Source organism: Equus quagga, chromosome 5 (genome assembly GCF_021613505.1).
Source record: "Equus quagga isolate Etosha38 chromosome 5, UCLA_HA_Equagga_1.0, whole genome shotgun sequence".
NCBI classification, from domain to species: Eukaryota; Metazoa; Chordata; class Mammalia; order Perissodactyla; family Equidae; genus Equus; species Equus quagga.
Window position 1 is genome coordinate 14,173,670 of NC_060271.1, and position 23,206 is coordinate 14,196,875.

The 23,206-nt window shown below is 51.6% G+C and overlaps 2 protein-coding genes across 8 annotated transcripts in view; one reads left to right on the top strand and one right to left on the bottom strand.

The window, feature by feature from the left end:
* ERI3 (ERI1 exoribonuclease family member 3) overlaps positions 1-13,231 on the top strand; it is a 126,971-nt gene extending 113,740 nt beyond the window's left edge. For 4 of the 5 annotated variants that reach the window (XM_046661093.1, XM_046661089.1, XM_046661090.1 and 1 more), the window contains one exon: positions 12,697-13,231. In XM_046661093.1, the coding sequence (XP_046517049.1) occupies positions 12,697-12,779 (83 nt within the window). In that variant the 3' untranslated portion in view covers positions 12,780-13,231. Of the gene's footprint in view, positions 1-2,326; positions 2,412-12,696 lie in introns of all 5 variants that reach the window. The other variant, XM_046661091.1, reaches the window with a different exon arrangement.
* Positions 13,232-13,663: 432 nt separating this feature from the next.
* On the bottom strand, positions 13,664-22,790 carry DMAP1 (DNA methyltransferase 1 associated protein 1). Of its 3 annotated transcripts, none has more exons than XM_046661088.1 (11): positions 22,739-22,790; positions 22,373-22,521; positions 21,741-21,832; positions 21,281-21,476; positions 15,809-15,967; positions 15,530-15,697; positions 15,070-15,255; positions 14,840-14,911; positions 14,457-14,529; positions 14,014-14,309; positions 13,664-13,778 (listed from the first exon to the last, which is right to left on the bottom strand). In XM_046661088.1, exons 2-11 carry the CDS (start codon positions 22,475-22,477, stop codon positions 13,719-13,721), a joined length of 1,407 nt encoding a protein of 468 aa, XP_046517044.1. In that variant the 5' UTR covers positions 22,478-22,521; positions 22,739-22,790; the 3' UTR covers positions 13,664-13,718. The 3 variants fall into 3 exon arrangements, with proteins under 3 accessions (XP_046517044.1, XP_046517043.1, XP_046517042.1); XM_046661087.1 differs by having other exon boundaries at positions 22,701-22,752; XM_046661086.1 differs by lacking the exon at positions 22,739-22,790 and having other exon boundaries at positions 22,373-22,694.
* Between the last annotated feature and the right edge of the window lie 416 nt (positions 22,791-23,206).

Genomic DNA, 23,206 nt, shown 5'->3' on the forward strand with positions numbered 1-23,206 from the left:
GCAGGTCTTGAAATCAAGATACTAGGAAGGAGAAGAGGTGGGGAAGGGGCCAAAGTCTTCAGCACTTTGGAAGCTGGGGACACGATCATGACTGATTTTCAGGGCCTGGGCATGTCTGGGCTTCTAGTGGCAGATGTCAGGGCTAGAGTAGGTCACCTGTGGTCCTGTCCCCTGATCTTTTCCTCCAGTGCTTCCTTTCTTCCACCTAATACATATTTACCGAGGGCCTCTGTGTAGATAACATCAGTGCCCTTAAGGGGTTTGTGGTCCAGCAGGGGTGACAGAGGCAATCACAATGCAGGAACATTGGGTGCTATGGGAGCACACAGAAGGGGTTCCTAATGCAAATGTGGGGACCCAGGTAAGGCCCCTCAGGAAACAGCAAGCTTACGTTCTGAGGAACAAGGCGGAGCTCCAGCTGAGAAGTGAGGGAGGCGCTTTCCAGGCAGAAGGAAGAGCGAGTGAAAAGGCAAGAGGCCAAAGAGGGCTGAACCCCTGGCCCAACAGGAGAGTGGGAAGGATGAGGCCAAGAGGGGAACCTGGGCAGACCCCGGAGCTTTATAAAGGAGTTTGGACACTGTCCTGAGAGCAGTGAGGCACCTCTGGGAGGTGGCTGTTTGTTTCAATTAACTCAAACTTTTTGAACTAATTTTACATTTGCAGAAAAGTTTCTGTATATCTCTTACCCAGCTTTCCTCATGTTGACGTCTTACATAATCACAGTACAATGATCAGCACCAGGAAATTAACGTGGGTAGTATGCTATTAACTAAACTAAAGATCTTATTTGAATTTCACCAGTGTTTCAACTAATGTCTTTTTTCTGTTCCAGGATCATTGAAGGGTTTTAAGACAGGGAGTGAAATGACCAGATTTGTGGCTTAGAAGGACACCAGGGAGGAGATTGTGAAGGGAGGGCACTGCTATCCCCTAGATGAGAGACGGTGGTGCCCTGGACCAGGATGGTGGTGGTGGGAATATAGATTTAGAAATTATTGGAAAATATGTGGTAAATAAAGCTAAGGGGTGGATAAAATTGCCTGGGGAAAGTAGAGAGTGAAAAGGGAAGAGGACCAATGGCAGCTCTGAGCAACCCCACATCTTAGGGGTGCTCAGAAAAATAAGAAGGTACCAAGGAGCTGGAGGAGGGTTGATGGAGAGAGAAGGTGGTGTCACTGAAGCCAAGCAAGGCCTGAGATAGTCCGCTGGGTCGATCTAAACCTGAAAAGCTTCCACTGGCCTTCAGCCCCAGGAGGTCATGGGGATCATTAGAGGAAGCAGTTTGGTAAAGCACTGGTGGGAAATCAGATTGCAGGGTAGGAAATGAGGAAATGAGGCCTGGAGGGGTAGCAACTCGGAAGTTTGGCTATAAAAGGGAGGAGAGATGGGGTACTAGCCACATGGAAAAAGGAGCTAAAGGGAGGTTGTTTTTAAAGATGGGAGAGATGTAATATTTTACATGCTTTTGTGAAGGAAGCAGTGCAGAGGAAACAACTGAAGCGGGACCAGAGAGAAAAGGAGTTACTCATAATGTAAGGCCCTGAAAAGGCAGTAGGGTTAGACACCAGACCCGGGTGCAGGGGAGGGATGGGCTTTAGAAGTGACAGGATGAGAACAGAGGACTGGCACAGATGCAGAAGAGTGGCATCTGTGTTTCCTGTGAAGTAGGAGACAGGATTGTGTGGGTGAGGAGGGCAGGGGTGATGTTGGGGCTAAGGGATGTGAGATTTGTGGAAAACAGAAAATTTGAAATTGTTGCTAGGGAAAAAGGGAGACAGAGCCTGCGCACTGATCAGGAACATAGAAGATTGGGCAGTTTTATACACCCACTTGAGGTTGATGACTGTGATTTTATGAGTGGCACAAATCTATATGGTGTGATTTTCTCTAGTCACACTCAGCCTCGATGCAAGCATAGAGAAGGCGGAGTTTGGGTCTTTCCAGGCAAGGGTGATGGAAGGAAAAGGGAGCAAGAGGGCTGAGAATATTAGCAAGAAAGGATTGAGATGATGGACCATGGAATCCAAGCTCCAAAGTGAGGTGTATCGGTTATGTTGCTAGGACAGAAACTTCTTGGTACATGCTCAACATCCATTGCCCTTCTTCCTTACTAAATAGAGCCCCAGTAATTAGGGGAAGCAGTATGTACCCAGTTAAAAGACTACTTTTTTTTAGCATCTCATACAGCTAGATATGGTTATGTCTCTGAGTTCTGGCCAGTGAGATAAAGGAAAAGTGTTGTGTAGGACCTCCAGGAATAATATTTAAAGGGAAGTGACTTAGCTGGAAGGTACATTATTCTTGCTTTTTCCTTCTTCCTCTTTAGTAAAATGTGGATATGATGGTTGGAGCTCCAGCAGCCATTTTGGACCATGAGATATCCTGGAAATTGTAAGCAACAAGCTGAAAAGGTCAGGGCAAAAAGAAACCTGAGCCTCTGATGACACTTTGTGGTGCTGTGGACTTTTAATCAACTTAGATTACAACCTATAGACATAAGAAAAACCTTTCTTAGTAAAGTTGTATTTTCTTCTCTCTCTGTTTTCACGTGGGTTCCTGTCTAAACTTGACTCTCTTAGCCTTCTTAGCAACGTGGCAAGCGTCCTGAGATATAGAAAGAAACAATTTGATCAAATGTTTGCAGAGAGCATAACAAGGGTTACCAGCTTCCTAGCCTGAAATAGCAGTGTCCTTGTTGCCCTTTGCCCTACCTCCTCCATTCTGCCAAGTTTATGTTATAGAGTCCACTTGTTATGTCCTTCTCTTTCCTGCCTTTTACATTCTGTATGAGTTGGTATGCTTTCACCTACAAGAAAAAGAAAGCCCAATTTAAACTATCTTAAATAGTAAGTGGATTTATTATCTCCCAAAAGTTTGAAGATAAGGTGATCCTAGGGTTGGTTAATTCAGCATCTCAGCAATGTCATCACGGACCCAGATTTTTTCCATTTTTCTGTTCTTTTATCTTCAGCACGTTCTTTGCAGGCCAGCTCCCCTCAAGGTTGGAAGATGGTTTCTGCAGTCCCAGACATTATGTGCAGACATGAAAACATCCAGCAGAATATAAAGGACTATTTTCCCCTTGTGCTTCTCTTCTTAAGAGTGAAGAAATTTTCCTTGAAGGTCTTTCAGCAAACTTACCCTCCTGTCTCAGGAGCCAGAACACAGGGCCACCCCTAAACCAATGCTGGCGAGGGGGATAGAATCACCACAAATGGCTCCAACTGTGGAGGAGTGACCTTGGACATGAGGGAGGAGTGGGCTCTGCCAGCTTGGCAGAGAGGGAATGGCTGTGGGTAAGCAGTCAAAAGCAGACAGGAAAAAAGTGAAGACAGGAGGGAGAGAGTAGAGGTATAAATGGTTTCAAGGTTCCATGCGATGAAAGAAAAAGTGTATTATTGTCAGTAACTAGAGATATTTGAATTTAATATTTCAAAGGAAGAGCAGTGGAAGATGTTAGAAAGGTGGAGGGCGTGACTGTGGAAATGGGTGGAAATAAGATACAATGGAAACGGTCGTTAGTGCTGAGGTCTAAGAACCAAGAGGCTGGCAGTAAGTTTCTCAAAGGACAGGGTGTAGAGGCTGTGACAGGCAGGTCTCTTGGGAAGGAGGTGGCCATGGTCTGGATTGATAGCACATGCTCACAAGAAAGGCTTCAGATAGGCTGCTGGCACGTGGGTCTGGGGCCGGGTCACAGATGCCTGGGCAGTGCAGGCAAGTAGTCTAACCTCTCGTATCCCAGTGTCCTCATTTTGGAAAGAATCTGCCCCGGTTGGTTAGACCATTCTGAAGGGTGTGAGGCCCGTCACCTTCCCACTGGAGCCACTCAAGGTCCCACAGAAGACAGTCTCACAGGAGACCCCTAGGGACAGCGTCAGGTGGAAGCCTAGTTGGGGCAGAGGTGGTGGCCAGGTATGGCGGATGTGCTCAGCTGTTCTCAGTAGCCACCTCTAACCCTTAACCTCTCCCCAGCCAGGCCTCCTTCACTTGGCCTTAGGTTATCTGGCTATCCTCTGGCACTTCTAGCTCTGGCATCCAGAGCCAGGAGGAGAGCGAGGCTTCTTGGCCCCTCTACCTGGATGGGGCCTTGGCTGGGAATGAGGAGGGGGAGGCGGGCACCCGTTGTAATGGCCAGAGCAGCCGCCCTGTTACTACAGCGTATTTCACTTTTAATTCTGACATATAATGTAATGATCTTTTTTAAGGCCCGATGATATTATCTGCCTGACTAGATTATTGAGTCTTCATCATCTCCAGATAAATTTATGGCCAGGACGAGGCTCAGGATTTATCATCAGTCAATAGAGCTCGATACTCTAACAAGGCGTGTAATAAGATATACATATTTAATGATCCAAGGGGAGGAGCGCTAATGGGAGCCCAGAGTGAGTAGTCCACGGGGCTGGGGCTCTGCCCTAGGGCTGCCATAGCTTTAGGGGCATGGATATGGTCTCTGCCCTGTGGTTCCCAGCTCTGGCCTTTCTCAGGACTGCCTCAGTCTCCTCCTGGTCAAGAACCTGAGGGAGAGGCAGAGAGGGAAGGGGAGAGGTGGCACTAGGGACAGTGTCAGAGCTGAGGCCTAGGCCTCTTCAGCGCAAAGGGTGTACATGCAGCCCAATGGGGAACTCCTCTCCGTGCCTTGGAGGGGTTGGGGTGTCCTTAGACCTGTACGCCCAGGCCCCTGAGCATTAGGGTGGGCCCACAAGGGGAGGGAGTGCCGGGGCTGCGTGCCCAGGCCACACTGATGGTGACGGATGGTTTTTCATTACAGCCTCTCAGGTCCTGCCCGCGCCCTGTGTGGAAATTCTATTTATTCCCTAATTTGTAAAAATTCCCTCTTTATCTGATCCCAATCAGGGCGGGGTAATTGGCTCTCTGGGGCAGCGGCTGGGGTCCTTGATGAAGAGCTATGTGGATGTACCCAGCCCGGCCCCCACCCGGCCCGCCACTAGGGCCCACAATTAATAATGATTTGCAAATGGCAGACAAGCAATAACACAGAAAGATGTGGCGTCCGCGCTGCCTCTTCATTTCCTCCCCTCGCAGATATAAATGGCCACAGAACAAAAACCCAGCACTATAAATTCTGGAATTAGTTATTCACTGGGATAAATGGGGCCTGGAGCTATCAGCCCCTCTCCCGCCACCCTTCTTGCCTGCTTTGCCTGATTCTGGTCTGTCCCCAGGTGTGTTCCTGAGCCTGACCCCTGGCTCCTCTGCGTCTTTGGTTCCCAGCTCAGTTCCCCAGCTTCCTCCTAGATCCTTCCCCACCAATCTAGCTACCCCTTCCTGTGTGGCCCAGAGTTGGGAGTGGTGCACCTGCTCTGGGTCCATAGCTTCCTCCACCTCCACCTCCTCTCATTGACCTCTCTGGCTGCCCAACCTGGCTTCTGTCCCCATTCTGCACTGGAGTTTGAATAGAGTTGATGTGTCCTGCCTGGCCTGGGAGTCTGGATCAGGATTGGTCTTGGGTATCTTCTGTGGCATTTGGGGCCAAACCAGTCATCTGCCTGGCCAAGTCTGAGTTGGGCTCCTGGTAGCCAAGTGTGATATAAGTGACATAAGGGGTTTGATGCTGTGCTTACTGGTCAGGCTATTGTGGGATGTTGGCACAGGCGTTTCCGGGCACTATGCCCTCTCGGCCAGGCGCATCCTCTCCCCGCCCCCTAAGTGGCTGTGAGCTGGCGGGTAATGGGCGTGTAATAGCCTCATTTCCATGCCCGGCCTCCAGGAGCGGCGGTAAGTGTTTGATTGCCTTAATTTCCAAACACATCATTATCCTAGCTTTACCAGCGCTTAATAAACACTTTATGAGGATTTTTTAAAAAACATCTTCGGTCCGCATACTTCTCTGAAGTGATAAACTCTAATTAAGTCTAATATTTAAAAATATGGTAATGGTGAGTTGTTTGAATAAGTGGACTGCATTTCTGTAATTTCATTATTACGTAAAACACGCTAATTATTTGGAGCACGCTTATTACGGAGAGAGAAATCGCCTGCTAATCAAGATGAAATTGCCTTTTCCCCTTATTGTAGAACCACCATCATCCTTCACCATCAGCCCTGTGGCACCTCCAGGCACCTCGGTGGGGTGGAGGGGGCCGAAGGGAGGGGCTAGAAGAGGGGTCACTTTGGAGTTGAGGCTGCAAGGGCCCTGTCTCCAAGGGAGCGGGAGGGAACTGCGTGCGGGAGGGTGTCTGCGGGGAGAGGGAGTCTGTGGCTGAGGAGAGGGTGTCGGGTGGGCCAAGGTAGCCCATCTTGGGGCCCAGAGGATTATGTGGGCCAAGGCTGGGACAAAGAACAAGGGGTTGTGGGATATCAGGGTATAACTGTTGGAATAACAATATTATTGTAATAACAACAACAATAATGATAACTAACCCAGCCACTATTTTAAGCACTTCAGAAATAAAAACTCATTTCATCTTTCTAACAAGCCTTTGAGGGAAGTAGTTGCTGTAATTAATCATTATTATTCCTATTTTAGAGAAGAAGAAACTGGAATACAGAGAGGTTAAATGAAGTACAGTAACTTGGTCAAGTTCACACAGTTAGTAAATGATGGCATTTGGGTTCGAACCCAGAATCTGAGGATATACAGGGGCCCTCTGCTGGTTCAGTCCTAAATTCACTGTGTGGCCCCCATCTTCCTTTGAGCTACCATTTGCTGTTGTATCCTGAATTGAGATGCTGGCCCCCAGTGTAGAGTTGCCGATTTAACGAAAATATAGGACATCAGTTAAATTCGAATTCCAGATAAACAACAAATAATTTTTTAGTGTATGTCCCTTGTGGTGCTGGGGACATATTTATTCTGGCAGTCCTTTGTTGAGTAGGCTCGGGATTGACCCACTGGCCCTTTGCTCTCAGGTATGCTGCTGCCGAGATGTCCAGACAGAAAGACAGATGTGGCAACAAAATGAGGTTCTAGAATATTGACACACTTGGGGTTTGTGCTCTCTTATCTTTACATGGCTGCTGCTCCTTGTGCTGTTCTCCTCCCCACCCCTCCCTTTGCTGGCCCCTGCTCCATGGGCTCTGGCCCTTTCTCATCAGCCCCTAGAGATCGCTAATAAGGTATGTTACCAGGCTGCACTTTTTAGGCAGGAGGCTTCAGGTTGTGTCTGAATCTTCCTTTAGGCAACACTGCTTCATCGCCCCATAAGGTCAGCAGCTTGTCACCCTGCTGCCCCGTTGGCCCCCAGTCCAGTTTGCCTCTTTGATCATTTCTTGTTCGTTCTCTTTCTTGGCTCCAACAGACCATGTGTGGGAATTGTATATTTGATAGAGGCATCATTTCAAAAGGGTGGGGAAAGTGTGGACAGTTCAATCAATGGTGACTGGACAACTGGCTGTCCACTAGGGAAAAAATAAAGTGAGATCTTCTATTTCTCACCATAGATAAAAATAAATCCAAGACAGATTAAAATAATATGAAAACTGAAACTATTCAAAGAAAATATATGATAGTTTTCTAATAACACTGGGAGGGAGAAGGCCTAGAAACCGTAAAGGAAATGCCTGATAAGTTTAGAAGTGCCCATAGAAATCTCAAGACTTAACACATTGAAGCTAAGTCCATCACTGCCTCAGACCTGCACTTTCTCTCTTTGCCTCATCTCCGTGAGTGGCACTAAGATCCGAGACTCCTCTCCTCCAGCCCTCCCAATCCCCTCATTAAGACTTGCTCATTCCATTTCCTAAAAATCTCTTGCCTCCATCCACTTTTCCACATCACCGATGTATCTCCACCTCTATCTCCACTGCCACTGGCCTAGTTCTGGGCTGCCCTTTCTAGCCTGGACCATAGTACAACCTGCTTATCGGTGTCTCTGCCTCAAGGTTTAGCCCTCCAGTCCGCAAATGATAATTCTGAAACACAGATCTGGTCCTGTCCTGTCCCTCCCTAAACATGTTAGTGTCTCCTCATCATTCCCAGAATAATCTTAAGCCCCTTAGCTTAGCATTCAGGGCTCTTCAGGGTTTCCTCTAGCCAGTCACTGCTGACCTTGGCAGCTTCATCTCTTGCCACTCCCCTGCCTCTTAGTCTTCATCACCCCCACTACCTGCTAGACTTCAAATCATTCTGGACACTCTACATTTCCCCTCCAGAAATGTGCCTTTGCTGTTCACTATGCCAAGAACACCTCCCCGCCTCAACCCCAACTTGTTAGCCAGCCCCCTCCCACCTGCCCCTCAGAGCTCGGCTTGACTTTGTCCTTCCAGGAGCCCTTTCTGGATCCTTGGACTGAACGAGGTGCGTTTTCTGGGCCTCCTTTTCTCATAGCACTGCTCACACTGCACGACTGATAGGTCTGTCTCTGAGCTCCTTGATGGCAGGGAGCTACAGGGTCTGTGCAGCCCTGTGACCCAGAATGGCATGTGTGCACCCGGCACACAGAAGGTGTCACTGCGTATTTGCTAAAGGAATGAGTGCATGAATAAATGGTCCTCCAAGAGTTTCCTTGGGCCCCTTCCCTTCCGAGGGTGGCCCTGGCCCAGGCCCTGCTTCCTGTCCTCTGTGGTTCAGTTCCCAGAAAAGAGCAGCTAACTGGAGCATGTGTACACCTCAGGTGGTTGCCCTGTGTGAGCTCTCACAGGGTGTCCTAAGCCATCTGAGCCACCTTTCCACTAGCAGCACCTTTGCCAAGCAGATATTTGACTGCCCTTGGGCCCAGCCAACAAGCTTATCATTTGTTAGGGGCTAGCCCCACTCACCTCTCTGAGGGATTGATGCAGCTGCACCCCTCCCATTATAGTCTTGGCAATATAAAAATATTTCCAAAGTGAAGACTATTCATGCCCAGATAAGAACAGAAGAGTGTCATCTTGTCTCAAGTTGATGACCCTGCAGGAACATAAGAACAGATTTGTCTTCTAGAATTTGGAGGTGAGGAAGACCTGCTCTTGGAGACCTCTAATGTGGGCCCCCACCCTTCCCACCACTTCCCCATAACAGCTTCAGGCTGGCCTCATTAGCTCAGTGAGTGGTGCCAGCAGGTGGGGCTGCTGACCCAGGTGGCCCAGGGCTTCAATAAGAGGACTCTCCAAGAGGCCAGGTTGTCACCATGTGCTGCTCTCTCTGAACTTACGGCCTATTAAAGCCCCAGATTTGTCTCTGTGCTGCTTCTGCCCAGTTTTCTTCATTTTCTAACTGTGCCATTGACTTTAAACTCATCAGGAGGTAGCATTGACTTTTATGAAGGCTTCAAGGACTAGAAAAAGAGCCTGGGCTGGAAGCCCATAACTGCCATACCACTATCTTGCTGGGTGAACTGGAACAATTGTCTTCCCCAATCTGGGTCTCTCTTTCTTCTTTATAATGGACCAGCTGCAACAAGTTAGACTCCAGAATGCCCAGTACACAGGATCAGCAGTCAGTTTGTGAAGTGAATGACAGTTTCATTAAATGTGCTGGCCTCTATGTCATCTATGCTATAGATTGTACAGTATACACTTTCTCACCATTGGGTCATCCATAAAATTAGCATCCTTGCCTTCCCTTCAAGAAGAGAAGAGGTATTCCAAACATGAAGCATGTGCAAAGGCATGTGGGTGTATCACCTGTTCAGTCCTCACAATGACACCGGGGGGGGCATCCATTGTCACCCCTAGTGCAGGAACCTGAAGTCCAAAGAAGTCAAGCACCTGCCGCAGGGCACGCAGCCAATGGGCAAAATTAAGACTGGGAACCGGTCTGTGTGACTCCAAAACCCACCATGGCATTTTCAGAGAACACTAAGTGGTTCCTTGAGACTGGAATATGGGGATTGGGGTAGAGAGTGGTAGAGGTGAGACCAGAGGTAGCCGGAACCCGCTTTTGTAGGGCCTTTACCTGTAAGTCATATTAAAGCATGTAAACTTGAAAGTGGGGGCAAGGGGACCGCAGAAGGGATTTAAAGAGAAAAGGACATGATCAGATTTGTATATGAAAGATCACTTTGGCTACAAGAGAATGAATTGGAGGGAAGAAAAGGAGGACAAGCTGTTGTCCTAAGAGCAAGAGATGGCGGGGTCTGGCCTGGGGCAGCTTCTAGAAGGAAGGGTAGTGGATGATCAGGCAGAAGATAAAATCATCTTCAGTTCATATTTGATCAGATTTAGGGAGTGAGGGAGAGGGCAAGGTGTCAAGCCTGACTCTCAAGTTTCTTTTTGGGCATTTTGGGGTGTCGTTCACTGGGATGGAGAACACAGGGGACTGAAGAACCTTGGGGGAGAAAATTAGTTCATTACTGGACGTTTTGAGTTTGTATGGATATCTAGAAAAGTGATGTTCCAGAGGCGTTTGGATCTGTGGTCTGGAGCTCCAGCAGAAGTCCAGGCTGGGGATGGTGGTGATCTTCAGGGATAGTTGAAGGTCTCAGGATCGGGGTGAAACCATCCAGTGTGTAGCGTGGGGAGAGGCCAAGGACAGAGACTGGGGCACATGGACCTTTTCCCGGCTCAGGGCCAGGCACAAGTGGGAGGTCAGTGCTCACCCACTGGATGGCTGGAGGCCTGTGGGGAGGGGCTGGGCACATTCACTTGGGCCAGGGGGAGGTAGATTGAGCGATTTAACCAGCAATGAGGGAGGAGCCAGATGAAGTCAATAGAAAACTAATTTTCTTTTCTGCTGGAAGAAATGAGGTGTGTGGCCACTGGGTAATTGCAGATAACGAGGGGACTTATTCTTAATATGCACAGCGGCCATGGTCCCCAGAGTGCAGGAGATAGGAAGGATTGGAGGTGCCCTGACGAGGCCAGAGTTATTTGGGAAGAAAATCACCCTACTGTAGCCCTTTTGATGGTGCCATCACAGCGCCTGGGCCCTCTGGTAACCCTCCCTCCTCCCGGGGGCCTCCTGTCCCATCCCCACCCCCACCCCTCTTGCACAGCTCTTCCTGCCCGGTTCCCCTTCCTGTCAACTGCCAAGCTCCTCCTGTCAAAGCCCCCTCCCTCCACCCTCTACCCCCACAGCACAGGCATACACACTAAGGGAGACAAATGATGGGGCCTCAGCTGAGCGGGGCGCGTGTCCGGCCCATAAACCACGGGGATGGGTCACGTCTGGAGTTGCCATGGCCGCCACTACCTATCCATCTGTCTTCCCACTGTTCTGCCTCAGACCCGCCCTTGTGGCTTCCTGAGTCCCTGCAGGAACAAGGTGTCCCCGTGTCTGGGTCCTGGGTCACCTCTCCATGCCCACACCCACCATGGGTACATTCATACTGAGTTCTGCAAGACAGAACCCTGTGTGACTTGTCCGGCCCAACCCAGAGACCTTATGTGCCCTAAGCAGGGTCTGCAGAGCTGGTGTCTGGCTAATGATACAGGCCCTGGGCTGACCAGCGACTCCTCCCGCTCCCACAGCCCTTTTCTAGCTCTGGTGGGTCCCCTTTTCTAGTCTAAGGTCCTGCAAAGGACAGGCTGTGGGCCTCAGTGGAAGGGGTTGGTCCTTGACAGATGTGGAGGCCTCTGACCCCACCTTGACCTTACCACCCCCTACACACCTGATTATGACATCAATGTATGATACTTCTGCAATCACAGCATCAATCCCATGAGGGTTGGTAGCAGCTGAGGTCCTGGTGATGGCCCAGGAGCATCTTTGGGAGGTAGGAGAGGGATGGGAGGGGAGGCAGGTGAAGGGACGGGGCGTTGGGGCAGCTCTGGGCAGTGGAACAGACAAACCCAGGCACTTGGGCCGTTTCTGCCCTGGGCTTACTACAGAGGGACAAACGCTGGGCAGCTGCACCTCCTGCTGGTGGTGGTGGGACAAGTCCCAACCCACGTCCATGATACTGAGGTCCTGGAGTACCTGTTCCAGCAGCCACCAGAGTTCTAGGACAGTTTTTGTTTCCCACGGAACCAATACTGGAGAAACTGCTATGACAAGGTCTGGCAGGCACGTACATATTTAACCTGAGATACGGCCAGAGACACAGCTAAAGCCTGACCAACACCAGCTTTGAGCTTCTTGAGGTGCGAAAGGCAGGGCTGGGGCGTACACAGGTGTATCTAGTAGACAGCAGCTGGCCAGGGTGTTAAAAGGACCACAAACCTGGACCCTCTCCACCTGTTGGGCTGCAAAGGAGCAGATGCCCAGGCAGGTTGCTGTTGGAGCACATAAGCCTGTCCCCAGGGTGGGAGTTTCCCAGAGCGCTGGCCTGGAAGTGCCAAGGCTTGTGCCTTGTCACCAGTGATTATGGTCTGGGCCACATCTACACACGCAAGTGCCGGCAAAGTCACCCTGGCCATGGGCGTGATGAATGGCCACACAGTAATGAAATGGAGACATCAAGGCGGGTGGCGGGAAGACGGAGTGTGGCGGACGGGCCGTCCCCACGCGGCGGCAACAAGAAGGATCGCCCAGCGGCCGGGGGCCGTCAAGGGAGAAATTACACATTTACTCTGCCTTTTTCTTACTGCGACGGCGCCCATACATCACCGCTGGGGCCGGGGCGGGACACGGCGGCCAATTTCCAGCATGAATTATGGGGCTGAGAAGCACTGAGACCAGGCTTCCTGCCGGCCCAGCATCACCCAGCCCAACCTGAAGCTGAAGATGCTGCCACTAGGGACCAGGATCCCGTTTTAGAGCCTGTGGCTCCTGAATCTGACCCTGCTTCCCACCCCCCACCCATGTAAGAGCACAAATAGGCACAAAGGGGAGGAGCTGGGGCCCATCTAAATGTCTTCTCTTCCTCTTTTTAGATGACTGCAAGAACATTGCCAACATCATGAAGACACTCGCATATCGAGGCTTCATCTTCAAGCAGACATCGAAGCCATTCTGATTGGCCTAGGATGGGATGGGGCAGGACAGGGTAGCTGCTTGGCCCAGCCCAGAACCCTCCTCCCCCTCACCAGAGGGGAAAAGGGAGAGTGGCACAGCTCTACGTCCAGAGTGTCCCCCAGCCTGCCCTGTGGGCTTGTGCCCTGGGTAAGGGCTTGGCCACGTGGCCCCTCTGGAGCAGGCACTTTGTGCCCCCCCCCCACCCCCACCCCTCAACCTCAGCCCAGTATTAGCCCTTCCCGTTGTGGGCCTGGGCTAGGGGGACCCAGGCACTCACCGCCTCCTCCCTGGTACACAGGCTTCTGCAGGGGCCACCAAGCCCCCCTGTGCCCCCTCCCATCCGTAGTGCATGGTGTGTGGTGCCCCCAGGGCTCCAGGACAGATCAGGCCCCACCTTGTGTCTACCCCCATCCCCGCTGTGAACGTGCCACTGAATAAAGTCGGGGAAACGAAGCCCTGGGTGTGTGTGTGAACCAGGCCATGCTGTGCCTGATGCTGTCAGAGGTTAGACTGTGTTCCAGGCTGCTCTGTGCTCAAGACCACCAGTGCAGCTAGTGCTGACTGAAGCAGCTAGTGCTGACTGAAGCAGCTGTGAGACCCTCACTGAATATGCACAGGGACTGTCTGTGCACGAAGTTATGTTTGAAGCTGTGGGTATCTGAGACCACTGCTATGTGTGGACCATCTTGAGTGTAGGACCACTGGTGTTCCCCAGTACAGGTGTTTGGGCAAAACTGGCAGTAGTTAGTGATTAGAGGGCTGCTAAGGGCCTCTAGGCATGCAAGCCCCCATGCCACCCCCATGGAGTGGGTGTAGTGCTCCCTCCTGCCCACCCTCCCAGCAAGGGGCATCAGAAGTGGTGGGAAGGAAAAGGAAGCAGCCCAGTCCAACTCAGCAGCTCTATTTACACAGCAGCATCACCCACATCCTTTGTGGCCTCTTACGGCTTCTTGGCTTTCTTCACAGAAGAGGAGCTGGAGGCCGATTCCCGTCGCTTCCTCTGAGGAGACAGAGAAGGTGTGGAGGTCAGTGGCCCCTGAGACCTGATTCAGACTTGGTTTCACACTCTCAGGAAGGTGATGCCCACTGGCCACCCACTGCTACTCTCAGTCTCAGAATCTCTCAGAGTGACGACTCCTGTCACGGGCACTAAAGGGAGCAGAGCATATACACACATGTGCGTGTGCTCACATGCAGGGCCAGCTCATGTTCTCCCAGCCTGTCCAGGCTCTTACCGAATTGGGCGTGAGGGGTGCGCCCACCACATCAATGATGGTGTCCTTGGTGGGATCAGGGCCAAGACCAGGTTCAGCTACTGCTGGCTCCGCAGAGGCCGGGGCCGGGCCTGACGCTGGTGTGGCAGGGCCCCCCAGCACGCCAGCGCGGGCCAGTGCCTCGTGACGGTGCCGCAGCATCTGTAGCTCATACTCGCAGTTGGCGCAGGCCTGCTTGAGCTCATAGAGCAGCACCAGGTCACTCCGCAGCTCATTGAACATGTGCACCAGCTCCTCTGTGGGTGTTGGGCTCAGCTCTGCAGGTGGGTGGGTGGAAGGCACAGGGGCAAAGCCAGAATGTGGTGAAGGGCCAGCACCAGGAACTGCCCTCCCCCTGCCCAGCCTTCATCCACAGCCTCCGATGGGTACATCCTGTGGAGGTGGAGCCCATTCCCCACACTCACCCACGCCAAGCTCCAGCAGCATCTGTTCCAGGGCCTTGATCTTCTTCTGCCCCACAGAGCTTGGCAGCTTCATCTGCAATGACCCAGGCAGCTAAGCCCTCTCCCCCACAAGTGGCTTAGGATGAAGGGGACTAAATCAGTTGGGGAGTGGTAGAGATGTTAGCCCCTGGAGACAGCTCTGAGTCAGAAAAGGAAATAGCCAGCAGGTGGAATATAGTGAAAGCTGTGACCTCAGCCTGGCCACATCCCCCTGAGAGCCTAGTGAGGCCACCTCTCTCTGCAGCACATGACACAACATCTCCTACTGCTCCAGCCCCATGGCCTATAGCATTCGGGCTCCAGAGCCCAGGGCCCAAACATGTTGATGGAGGTGACTCACGTACCCGCTGGCTCCGCAGTGTGACACCTGCAGACTTGAAGTCTGGAAACTTGATGCCTGCAGTCTCAGGAACAGCCTGGAGGAGAAAGAATTATAGAGACCAAGGTGTCACGGGAGAGGCCCAGTGTTAGTCCCAGCACCCTGCCAGCTCTGGATGCCTCAGAGCCCTTCTCTACGGGTCCCCTGTGCCAGGCAACCCCTCCCTGCTGAGCTGGGCTGACTTAGTCTCCACACCGGCTTCTCAGCCTCCTTCTTCTGGGGTAGCTTCTTCTTGGGGGCCTTGCGTTCCGTGCGCCGCTGCTCTGCAGTGGTGTCTGCCGCTGTTATCAGCTTCTGCAGGTCCTGACTGCGCTTCTCCCGCTCCTTCTTCCGGGCCTCGATCTTGCGCAGCTCCTGTAGCAGGTACTCCTCCTCTGCCACCTGGGAAAGTGAGAGATGCTGAGAAGTGTGTGAGGGCACATCGGGGAGTGAGGGTAGACAGGGAGATGAAGGGGTGCTGGGCCATCTGTGAAGGAATCCAAGACGTAAAGGATCATAAGGGAGGTGAAGGGCTATGGAGGGCAGGGACGGTGGCCAGTGAGAGGTAGGATGGGGGTGGGGGTGCGGGGAGGCATGCAGGTACCAGTGGGAGGTAAGGGGACTTGGGGGAGGGAGTTGAGGGTACGGAGGAGAGTTTGTGGGGCTCAGGGCTGACCTGCTCTGGGGTCCGGTTGTAGAGACGCTCCAGCTGTTCCTTCCGCCGTCGCTCATGCCCAGCATCAAATACTGGTATTTTGAGGTCTGTGCCTGGCACGGCCCGCACGTTGGCAAGCTTGGCACAGATGTGGTAATACCGCTCCTTCAAGTCCTCCACAGAACGCTTCTGAGGATAAAGACAAAGGGGAAGGGAGGAATGAACGCTCAGAGGCACGTGAAAGGGACGGCATGAAGGTAGCTGGTCTGCCATACATGCAACTGCACAACACCGGCTCACCTTGAACTGCTGGTGGTCATACCGGTCATGGATAACTACAAAACGTAGGTCAAAGCGGCGGCTGAGGTCAAACAGGTGGTCAGTTTCTGCCTTAGTCCAAGCGTCATCATGAAGATAAAGCTGATACTCCTGCTCTGAATACACGGGCACCTGCACAGTCTACTGGCACAGAGGGAGAGAGTTGGGGCATGCCCACGTCATGTCATGTCCAGCAGGCTCCTCCAGAGCCCCTCCTGTTTATTGCCAATCCCTGTGCTAGAAAAAGCAAAACCTCTGCCTGGAGCCCTGCACAGGGCAGCCTGGAGATGATGTTTCCTGAGTGAAGAAAGAAACCTTCTGCCTGACCAGAGGCCCTGGCAGGCTCTAGGACTGCAGCGTGCCTCTGTATTTACTCCAGGAGCAACTTCACCATGTCTTCAGCTCCAGAGCCTCAGTAACAGGACATATGCTTCTGCCCCTATCGTTAAGGTGAGGGGCCCACATGTAAGCACTTCTGTGGAGTCCAAAGGTCAACTTCGGAGAAGGGCAGAAGGATAAATACTGGAGAAAGGCTGGGGATCCCCTAGTCCATGGAACACTTGTCTGAAGCATTCCTGCCACCCAGTGGTGACAGTGAGACTTGCAGCTCCCCCAGAGCTGGCTAAGGTCACATCTCTTAGAGAGAAGGCGCCTGAATCCTACACCCAACATATGCACCCATGCCCTTGCCTCCCCTCTCCCACACTCTGTCGCCCAGACCTCCCTCAGGGACAAAGAGCACCACCACCAGCCGGGTATGTCAGGCAGAGACCCCAGGACAGAGTCAATGCTAGTCTGGACCAGGGAAGTTCCTCTTCTCCATCAAAGACCACACTGGCTCTGAATCTGCTCTCAAGATGCTTATTTCCTGCTGCCTCTTGGATATCTCCAACTGCAGGTCCCATATACACCTCAACTTAATATATGTTCAGGTGACAGATGTTAACTAGACTCATTGTGGTGATCATTTCACAACATATACAAATATTGGATCATTATGTTGTACGCCTGAAACTAATAACAACATTCTATGTCAATTACACCTCAATAAAAAATAAACTTCGTATGTTCAGTACTGAGCTCATCACCCTCCCTCAAGCATCTATCTCCTCCAGTCCAGACCTCAGTCAGCATCACCATCACCCAACCAGATGCCCAAGCCAGAAACCTGGGCGGCGTCTGTAATTCCCACTTTTACTCTAGACCCACCCCTTCCCCAAATCGTGCCTTTACCTCTGGAATCTCTTATCTCCACTGCTGCATCCCAGTCCAGACCACCACAACCACTTGCTGGATCAGAGAAACAGCCTCCCCACTGGTCTCTCTGCCTCTAAGCAGTTCTCCAGCTGCAGCCAAGATGTGATCTCTCTGAACAGTGCTACTTAAAGGACAGCCTGCAGACCAGTGCTGTTTGCAAACTGCTATGACTGTCTATGGTAAGCAGGGAAACAGAGTAGGCACTTAGAAATCTTTATAACAGTTTTATAGCAATCATACAATGCTGGATCTAATATGAAGAAACAGACTTGTATTTTGTCTTTTCTTGTAGTTTTACTATCTTTATCAGTCTCTGATCGATTGGAAATTTTAAAAAATTCCTGGGGCCGGCCTGGTGTCATAGTGGTTTTTGGGCACTTCGCTTCAGCAGCCTGGGGTTCACAGATTCAGATCCCAGGCATGAACCTACACACCCCTCATCAAGCCATTCTGTAGCAGCATCCCATATACAAAATAGAGGAAGATGGGCACAGATGTTAGCTCAGGGCTAATTTTCCTCAGCAAAAAGAGGAAGATTGGTAATGGATGTCAGCTCAGGGCCACTCTTCCTCACAAAAAAATAAACAAATAAAAACAAAAAACTGTCCTTCAAAGATAATTTGGAAAGCACTGTTCTAGTATATCTGACCATGTTACCCAACCATCCCTATTAAACCCCTCAAAGGCTCCCCACTACCCTAAAAGTGCCTTCTAGATAATTCGCAAACTCCTCAAGAGCAAGGGTTGCCTGGTTCATTCTTAGCTTCAAGGTTCAGCACAGGGCCAGGCACACTAAAGCTATCAATGAATATTTACTGACTCAGTCAATGAACACATGGGTGAATGACCTGGCCTCTCTCTGCAGCCATCGATCTTCACGGACTCTAAGTTCTACCCAAATGACTAGCAGTTTCTGGAACATACCAGGCTCTCCCCCTCAGCCTCTACTGTTCTTGCCTAAAATGCATTCTCACTTCCACATCCCTTCTACCTAGATAACTTCTCATCTTTTTTATCTCTTTCGGGCATCATCTCCTCTGGGAAGTCTCTCTGGTTTCCTAGGCTAGCTTAAATATCCCTCCTATGCATTTCAATTCCATTTAATTAAAAAAAAAATACTCAGGAACTCTGTAGCCAGTCCTGCTCTCAAGGAGCTCACAGCCAAGTGAGAGAGACATTCATTCTTTCAACAAATATTTATCATGGGGGGCCAGTCCCATGGCCAAGTGGTTAAGTTCATCCAATCCAGTTTGGCGGCCTGGGGTTTGCTGGTTTGGATCCTGGGTGTGGACCTACATACCACTCATGAAGCCGTGCTGTGGCAGCATCCCACATAGAAGAACTAGAATGACCTGCAACTAAGATATACAACTATGTACTGGGGCTTTGGGGAGGGGAAAAAAATATCTATTTATCAGCCAGACCTATGCTGGGGACATGCGGCTGAATAAGAGAAGGGCCTTTTCACAGTCCAAGTGAAAAAATAATTGAGTAAGTATGGCAAGTTTGATGACAAAGGTGTGCCTAGGGTGTAATGAATGACAGTGGGGACAAGGGTTGGTCAGGGAAGAGGTAAGTGAGGCCTGGCTCAGTCTTAAGGATAAGCAGAAGTAAACTGGTGAGGGAAGATGGAGGAGAGAATCCAGGGAGAGGGGGCAACACAAACACAGCGATGAAGAGAAAGAGCCTGATGTGTGCAGGCCCGGCAATCAGGGACATGTGAGGGAAACAGGTAAAGGGAGAGACAGGGAGAGGCATGAACAGAGCCTGAGTCAGCAGAGGCCAGCTGCTGCAGGCCTGTGTCCCCAGCTGAGGGGTCTGGAATCCATCCTGAGGGTGACAGGAGCCAGTAAAGTTAGCTTTAAAGAGAAGAGTGATATGGTCACCACCCTCACAGCAATGAGGACAGACGGTGTGAAAGCAGAGCCCGGAGAGCAGCTGGCAGGATTTAGAAACGATCCAGGTGAGAAGCGAAGAAGCCTGGACTGAGGCAGCATCAGGGAAGGGAAAGCAAAGGGCACAGGCTCAAGAGGCCTTAGAGGACAAACCACAGGACTGGGCAACTGGACGTGATGGGGAGGGAAGACGCTGTAACAGGTGACACCTGTGTCTCTGGCTTGAGCAAAAGAGTAGCTGGGGAGCCACGGACTGAGAACGGGACCCCAGGAATGAGCAGTATTGAAGGGAAGATCATAGTTCCTTTACTCCAACTTCACTCTCCACCCACAGTCACCACGACCTTTCTAAAACTCGGATCCGATCCTGACGCTACTCTACTCAAAATCTGTCAGTGGCACCCAAAGGCATCAGGGCAAAGCCCAAAATCCTGAGCCTGGCTGGCAAGCCCTGCCTGACCTGGTCGCTGCCACCCTCTTACCTCCTCTCGCACCATGTCCTACCTTGGGCTTTAGGCTTCATCAGCAGGGCAAGGCCCGCAGCAACCCACACATGTGACTGGTTTTTTATTTATGCCTTTGCTCATTCTGTCCCCTCCACCTGAGAAAGTCACTGCACTCCTTTCCTAATATCACCTGGTAACATCCTCCAAGATTCAACTCAAGCTCGAACTTCTTCAGGAAGCTTCCATGACCTTCAGGTCTTCCCAATATAGCACGTATCCCACCAAACTGTAACTGCCTGTGCCTCCCCAGACCCCCTCCCCAACGATGTGGAGGGTTTCTCGAGGGTAGATGTTGTGTCTGATTCATCTTTGCGTCCTCAATGCCTAGGGCTTGACTTGGCATGCAGCAGTAGTTACTGAATACAAAATGAACATTCTTCTGTCTTCACCTAAAATAGTCTCATCCAACCTTCCCTCCTATTGCCTCAAACACCTCACCTCTTGGTTGTCCCTTCTCAACCTTACATCTCCTGCCTCTCTCTCCACTGGACCTGAGAGGCCTAAGGATGGTGGTGAGACGGGGGAAAACCAGGTTTGGGGCATGGGGGAGAATGATGGGGCACACGTGGATGTGCTGAGTGTGAGAAGCCTGGGAGCCGTCTGGGGGAGGTGTCCGGGGCAGCTGGCTATCCTGGGCTGAGGGAAAAGAAGTCAGGACTGGGAGTCCTGGGTTCAAGCTGCTAGTGCTTTCAGGCTTGAAGTCTAGGCTGCTCCAGGCTGCAGGGACTGTGAGGCCATATTGTATGGTGGCTTAAACAGTGGCCGAGGAAATCCTAGCCGGGCCCAGCTCTGCCTCTCCCGGGCTGGGTGAGTCTGGGTAAGGCTTTCTCTGTGTGAGCTTCAGTAATCTAGACCAGAGATAATCCAGTTTAGACTAGGGTGCTGGCACAGAGGATGAAGGACATAGGCAGATGTGATCTGTTATGGAAACAGAACAAGCAGGACTCAACGATTAGATTTATCACTGAGGTCTAGTTCAAATGCCGCCTTCCCAGAGAGCCCTCTGTGACCACCCTATCTAAAGGAGGCCTACCCTACACCTGCAAGTTCACTCTTTATCTCGTTTCATATCCCATTCATATCCTGCTTTCACTTTATTGATGGCTCCTACCTGAAAGAAGCCAATTTATTTGCTTCCATGTTTGTTATCTGTTGTCTCCTACCTTCTTTGTCCCGTTGCTGACTGAAATAATTGAGAGCTAAGGAGAAGCTAAGTTAAGGATGATTCCCAAGTTTCTGGTTTGGGCAACTGGGTGGACAGTGGTGCCACTGACTGACATGGGGAACAGGTTTGGGGTGGAGAATAGAGGGAAGATTAGGAGTTCTGTTCAAGGGGACCTACCTGATCTGAAGTACCTGTGGGGCCTTCAGGGAGAGACGTTAAGTAAACGATTGGATAGGTGGGAACTAGTGCTCTGGAGTGGAGATAGTCAGTTGGGGTCACTGGCACAGAGAGGGCAACTGAAGCCACAGGGTAAATGAGACACAGGCACAGAGCACAGAGTGAGAAGAGTAGAGCACCTAGGATACAGCTCTGAGAAACAGTGACATTTGAAGGCCCAAGAGAAGCCACCAAAACCCAGATCAGGTCCAGCAAAGGACAGGATCCCACAGGCAGAAAAGCCTCACACAGTCCCACCCTGCAGGTATTTGCCATGAGGACTGAGTGGGTAACCATGGTTGGCACAAAGGCCTGAGCATGTCTCTGGAGCCAACCCTAGGAGACTGGAGAGCTCACGCAAGTAGCTCAGAGCAGGTGGGCAACCTTGGCCTATGTCCAGATGGTGGTGGCTCACCTTATTGAACCTGGCGAAGGGGTAGTCCTTGCCCTCCTCAGCTGCCCGTCGCCAGTGGAAGAACATAGCTCCATCCTTGCGGGCTGGGTTGGTGAATGGCATCCACTTCCAGGGCCGCACCTTCTTGGAGCCCAACTTGGCCTTCACTGTGCGGTAGCCTTGGCCAGTGTCACTGGGTAGCAGTGGCGGTGCATCCCTGGCAGCAGGGTTTAGGGAGGTGAGAGGTTAGAGTCAGAAGGTGTGTAGAGAGCCTTTGGGCCCAGGTTGCTGGTCTACCCTGGAGCAAGGAAGTCATGTCCTGGAGCAAGGGATATGAGTTCCTCCTGCATCCTACTAAACAAGCAGGAACGCTGGCTGGGGAGGGAAAGCGGGGAAAGAATTAGCAGAGAAAACTAGGAGTTAGGGACATGCAGGTAGGTCAGGGACCAGAGCGTGCGGGACCTGGGATTCTAATACTTGCTTCTTGTCAGAGTAGAGCAGTGCATAGACCTCCCGGTGCATGCCCTCGGGCCTCTTGAAGGTCAGTGTCTCCGAGGACTTCTTGGACTTTTTCTGAGGAGGGAAACCACAGGAGAGGAACCACGGCCTAGACTCCCTTCCCTGAAAATTCTTTAGCCCAGCTCAACCCCTGAACAAACCAGCACCTACAGGTACAATGACACACTATGAAGGCACAGAAACCCACTCACCAGGGCACCCCGACTCTGAGCAGGTCATTCCCCTCCCCACCCCCACTTCAGCTGGGTAGATTCCCCCACCTGTCAGAGTAGAGGACACTTTTCCACCATCTCTCAGAATGTCACACCAACTAGATACCTACCCCCCACCCCCACTATCCTACAAGTGTCACGCTGTCTGAGTCCTCTCTTCTCCTACAAGTGTCAGACCTTCTTGGTCCCCACCATCTCCCACAGGTGTCCCTCCTCTGTCCCAGCTCAAGGTGACACATATTCTCGGTCCCGTTCTGTCACACCTTTGACAACCCATCTCCCTAGAAGTGCAGCACCCCATCATCACCTCCCCCGTCTCTTCTGTTGTCACTCCTCCCCATCACTTCACTCCCGCTACCCAACGCTCTCAAACGCCCGCTACCTTGTCCGGGTTGATAATGTCCTTCTTGCTGATGGTCCCGGAGGCTGCATCCCCTTCTGGACCCCCGAGTTCTAGAATGTCTCGCACATCCGCGCCCGTAGCCATCGCGCCCAAGAGATGGGGAGCGCCCCGAGGTCAAGGGTCAGTGCCTGAGGAGGGACCAGGCTCAGATCAGGGGTGGAGCCACTTCAGCCCCAGGTGGGGGCGGGGCGAAGAGGCGGGCCGCGAGGAGAAGGTGGCGCAGTTCAGGGCGGGGTTCCGCCTGTGTCCCGCCGCTCAGGTCTCCCTAACGGCCCCATCTGCCTGCGAACCCCCAGCGCCTCCGCACCTGGACTCCCTGACTGCGGGCCCGCCGCTCCCCTATACCTGCAAAGCCGCGGACAGAAACTTCCGGCCGTGCGCTTTAGAAATGTGGCCGACGCGAACACTTCCGGTCTGTGCTGCGCGGAAATGGAGCCGGCTGGCAACCCAGCGTGAAAGCTACTGCCGGCGCGGAGCCTGTCACAGTCCTAGGCTCCCATGAGCCCGCCGTGACCGTCCACTGCCTGTTTTCTGGCATTTTCCGTCTACGTTGCTGCGTTGCCTTTCGGTCAATGAAAACAGAGCAGAGCTTTGGATCTTGGTAGTCGCGTACTTTCTCTGAACCCGCTTCTCATTTGTAAAATGAAAACTAACGGGACCTGCTTAAATGATGTACTGACAATCCGTGTAAAACATTAGCAAGGAGCCTGGCACATTTAATGTTTTTGTTAAATGAATTAGTGATATTAATCGCCCCTGCTCATTAAGTGCTAAGTATGTACCAGGCCACAGTGCTAAGCGTTTGAGATGAAG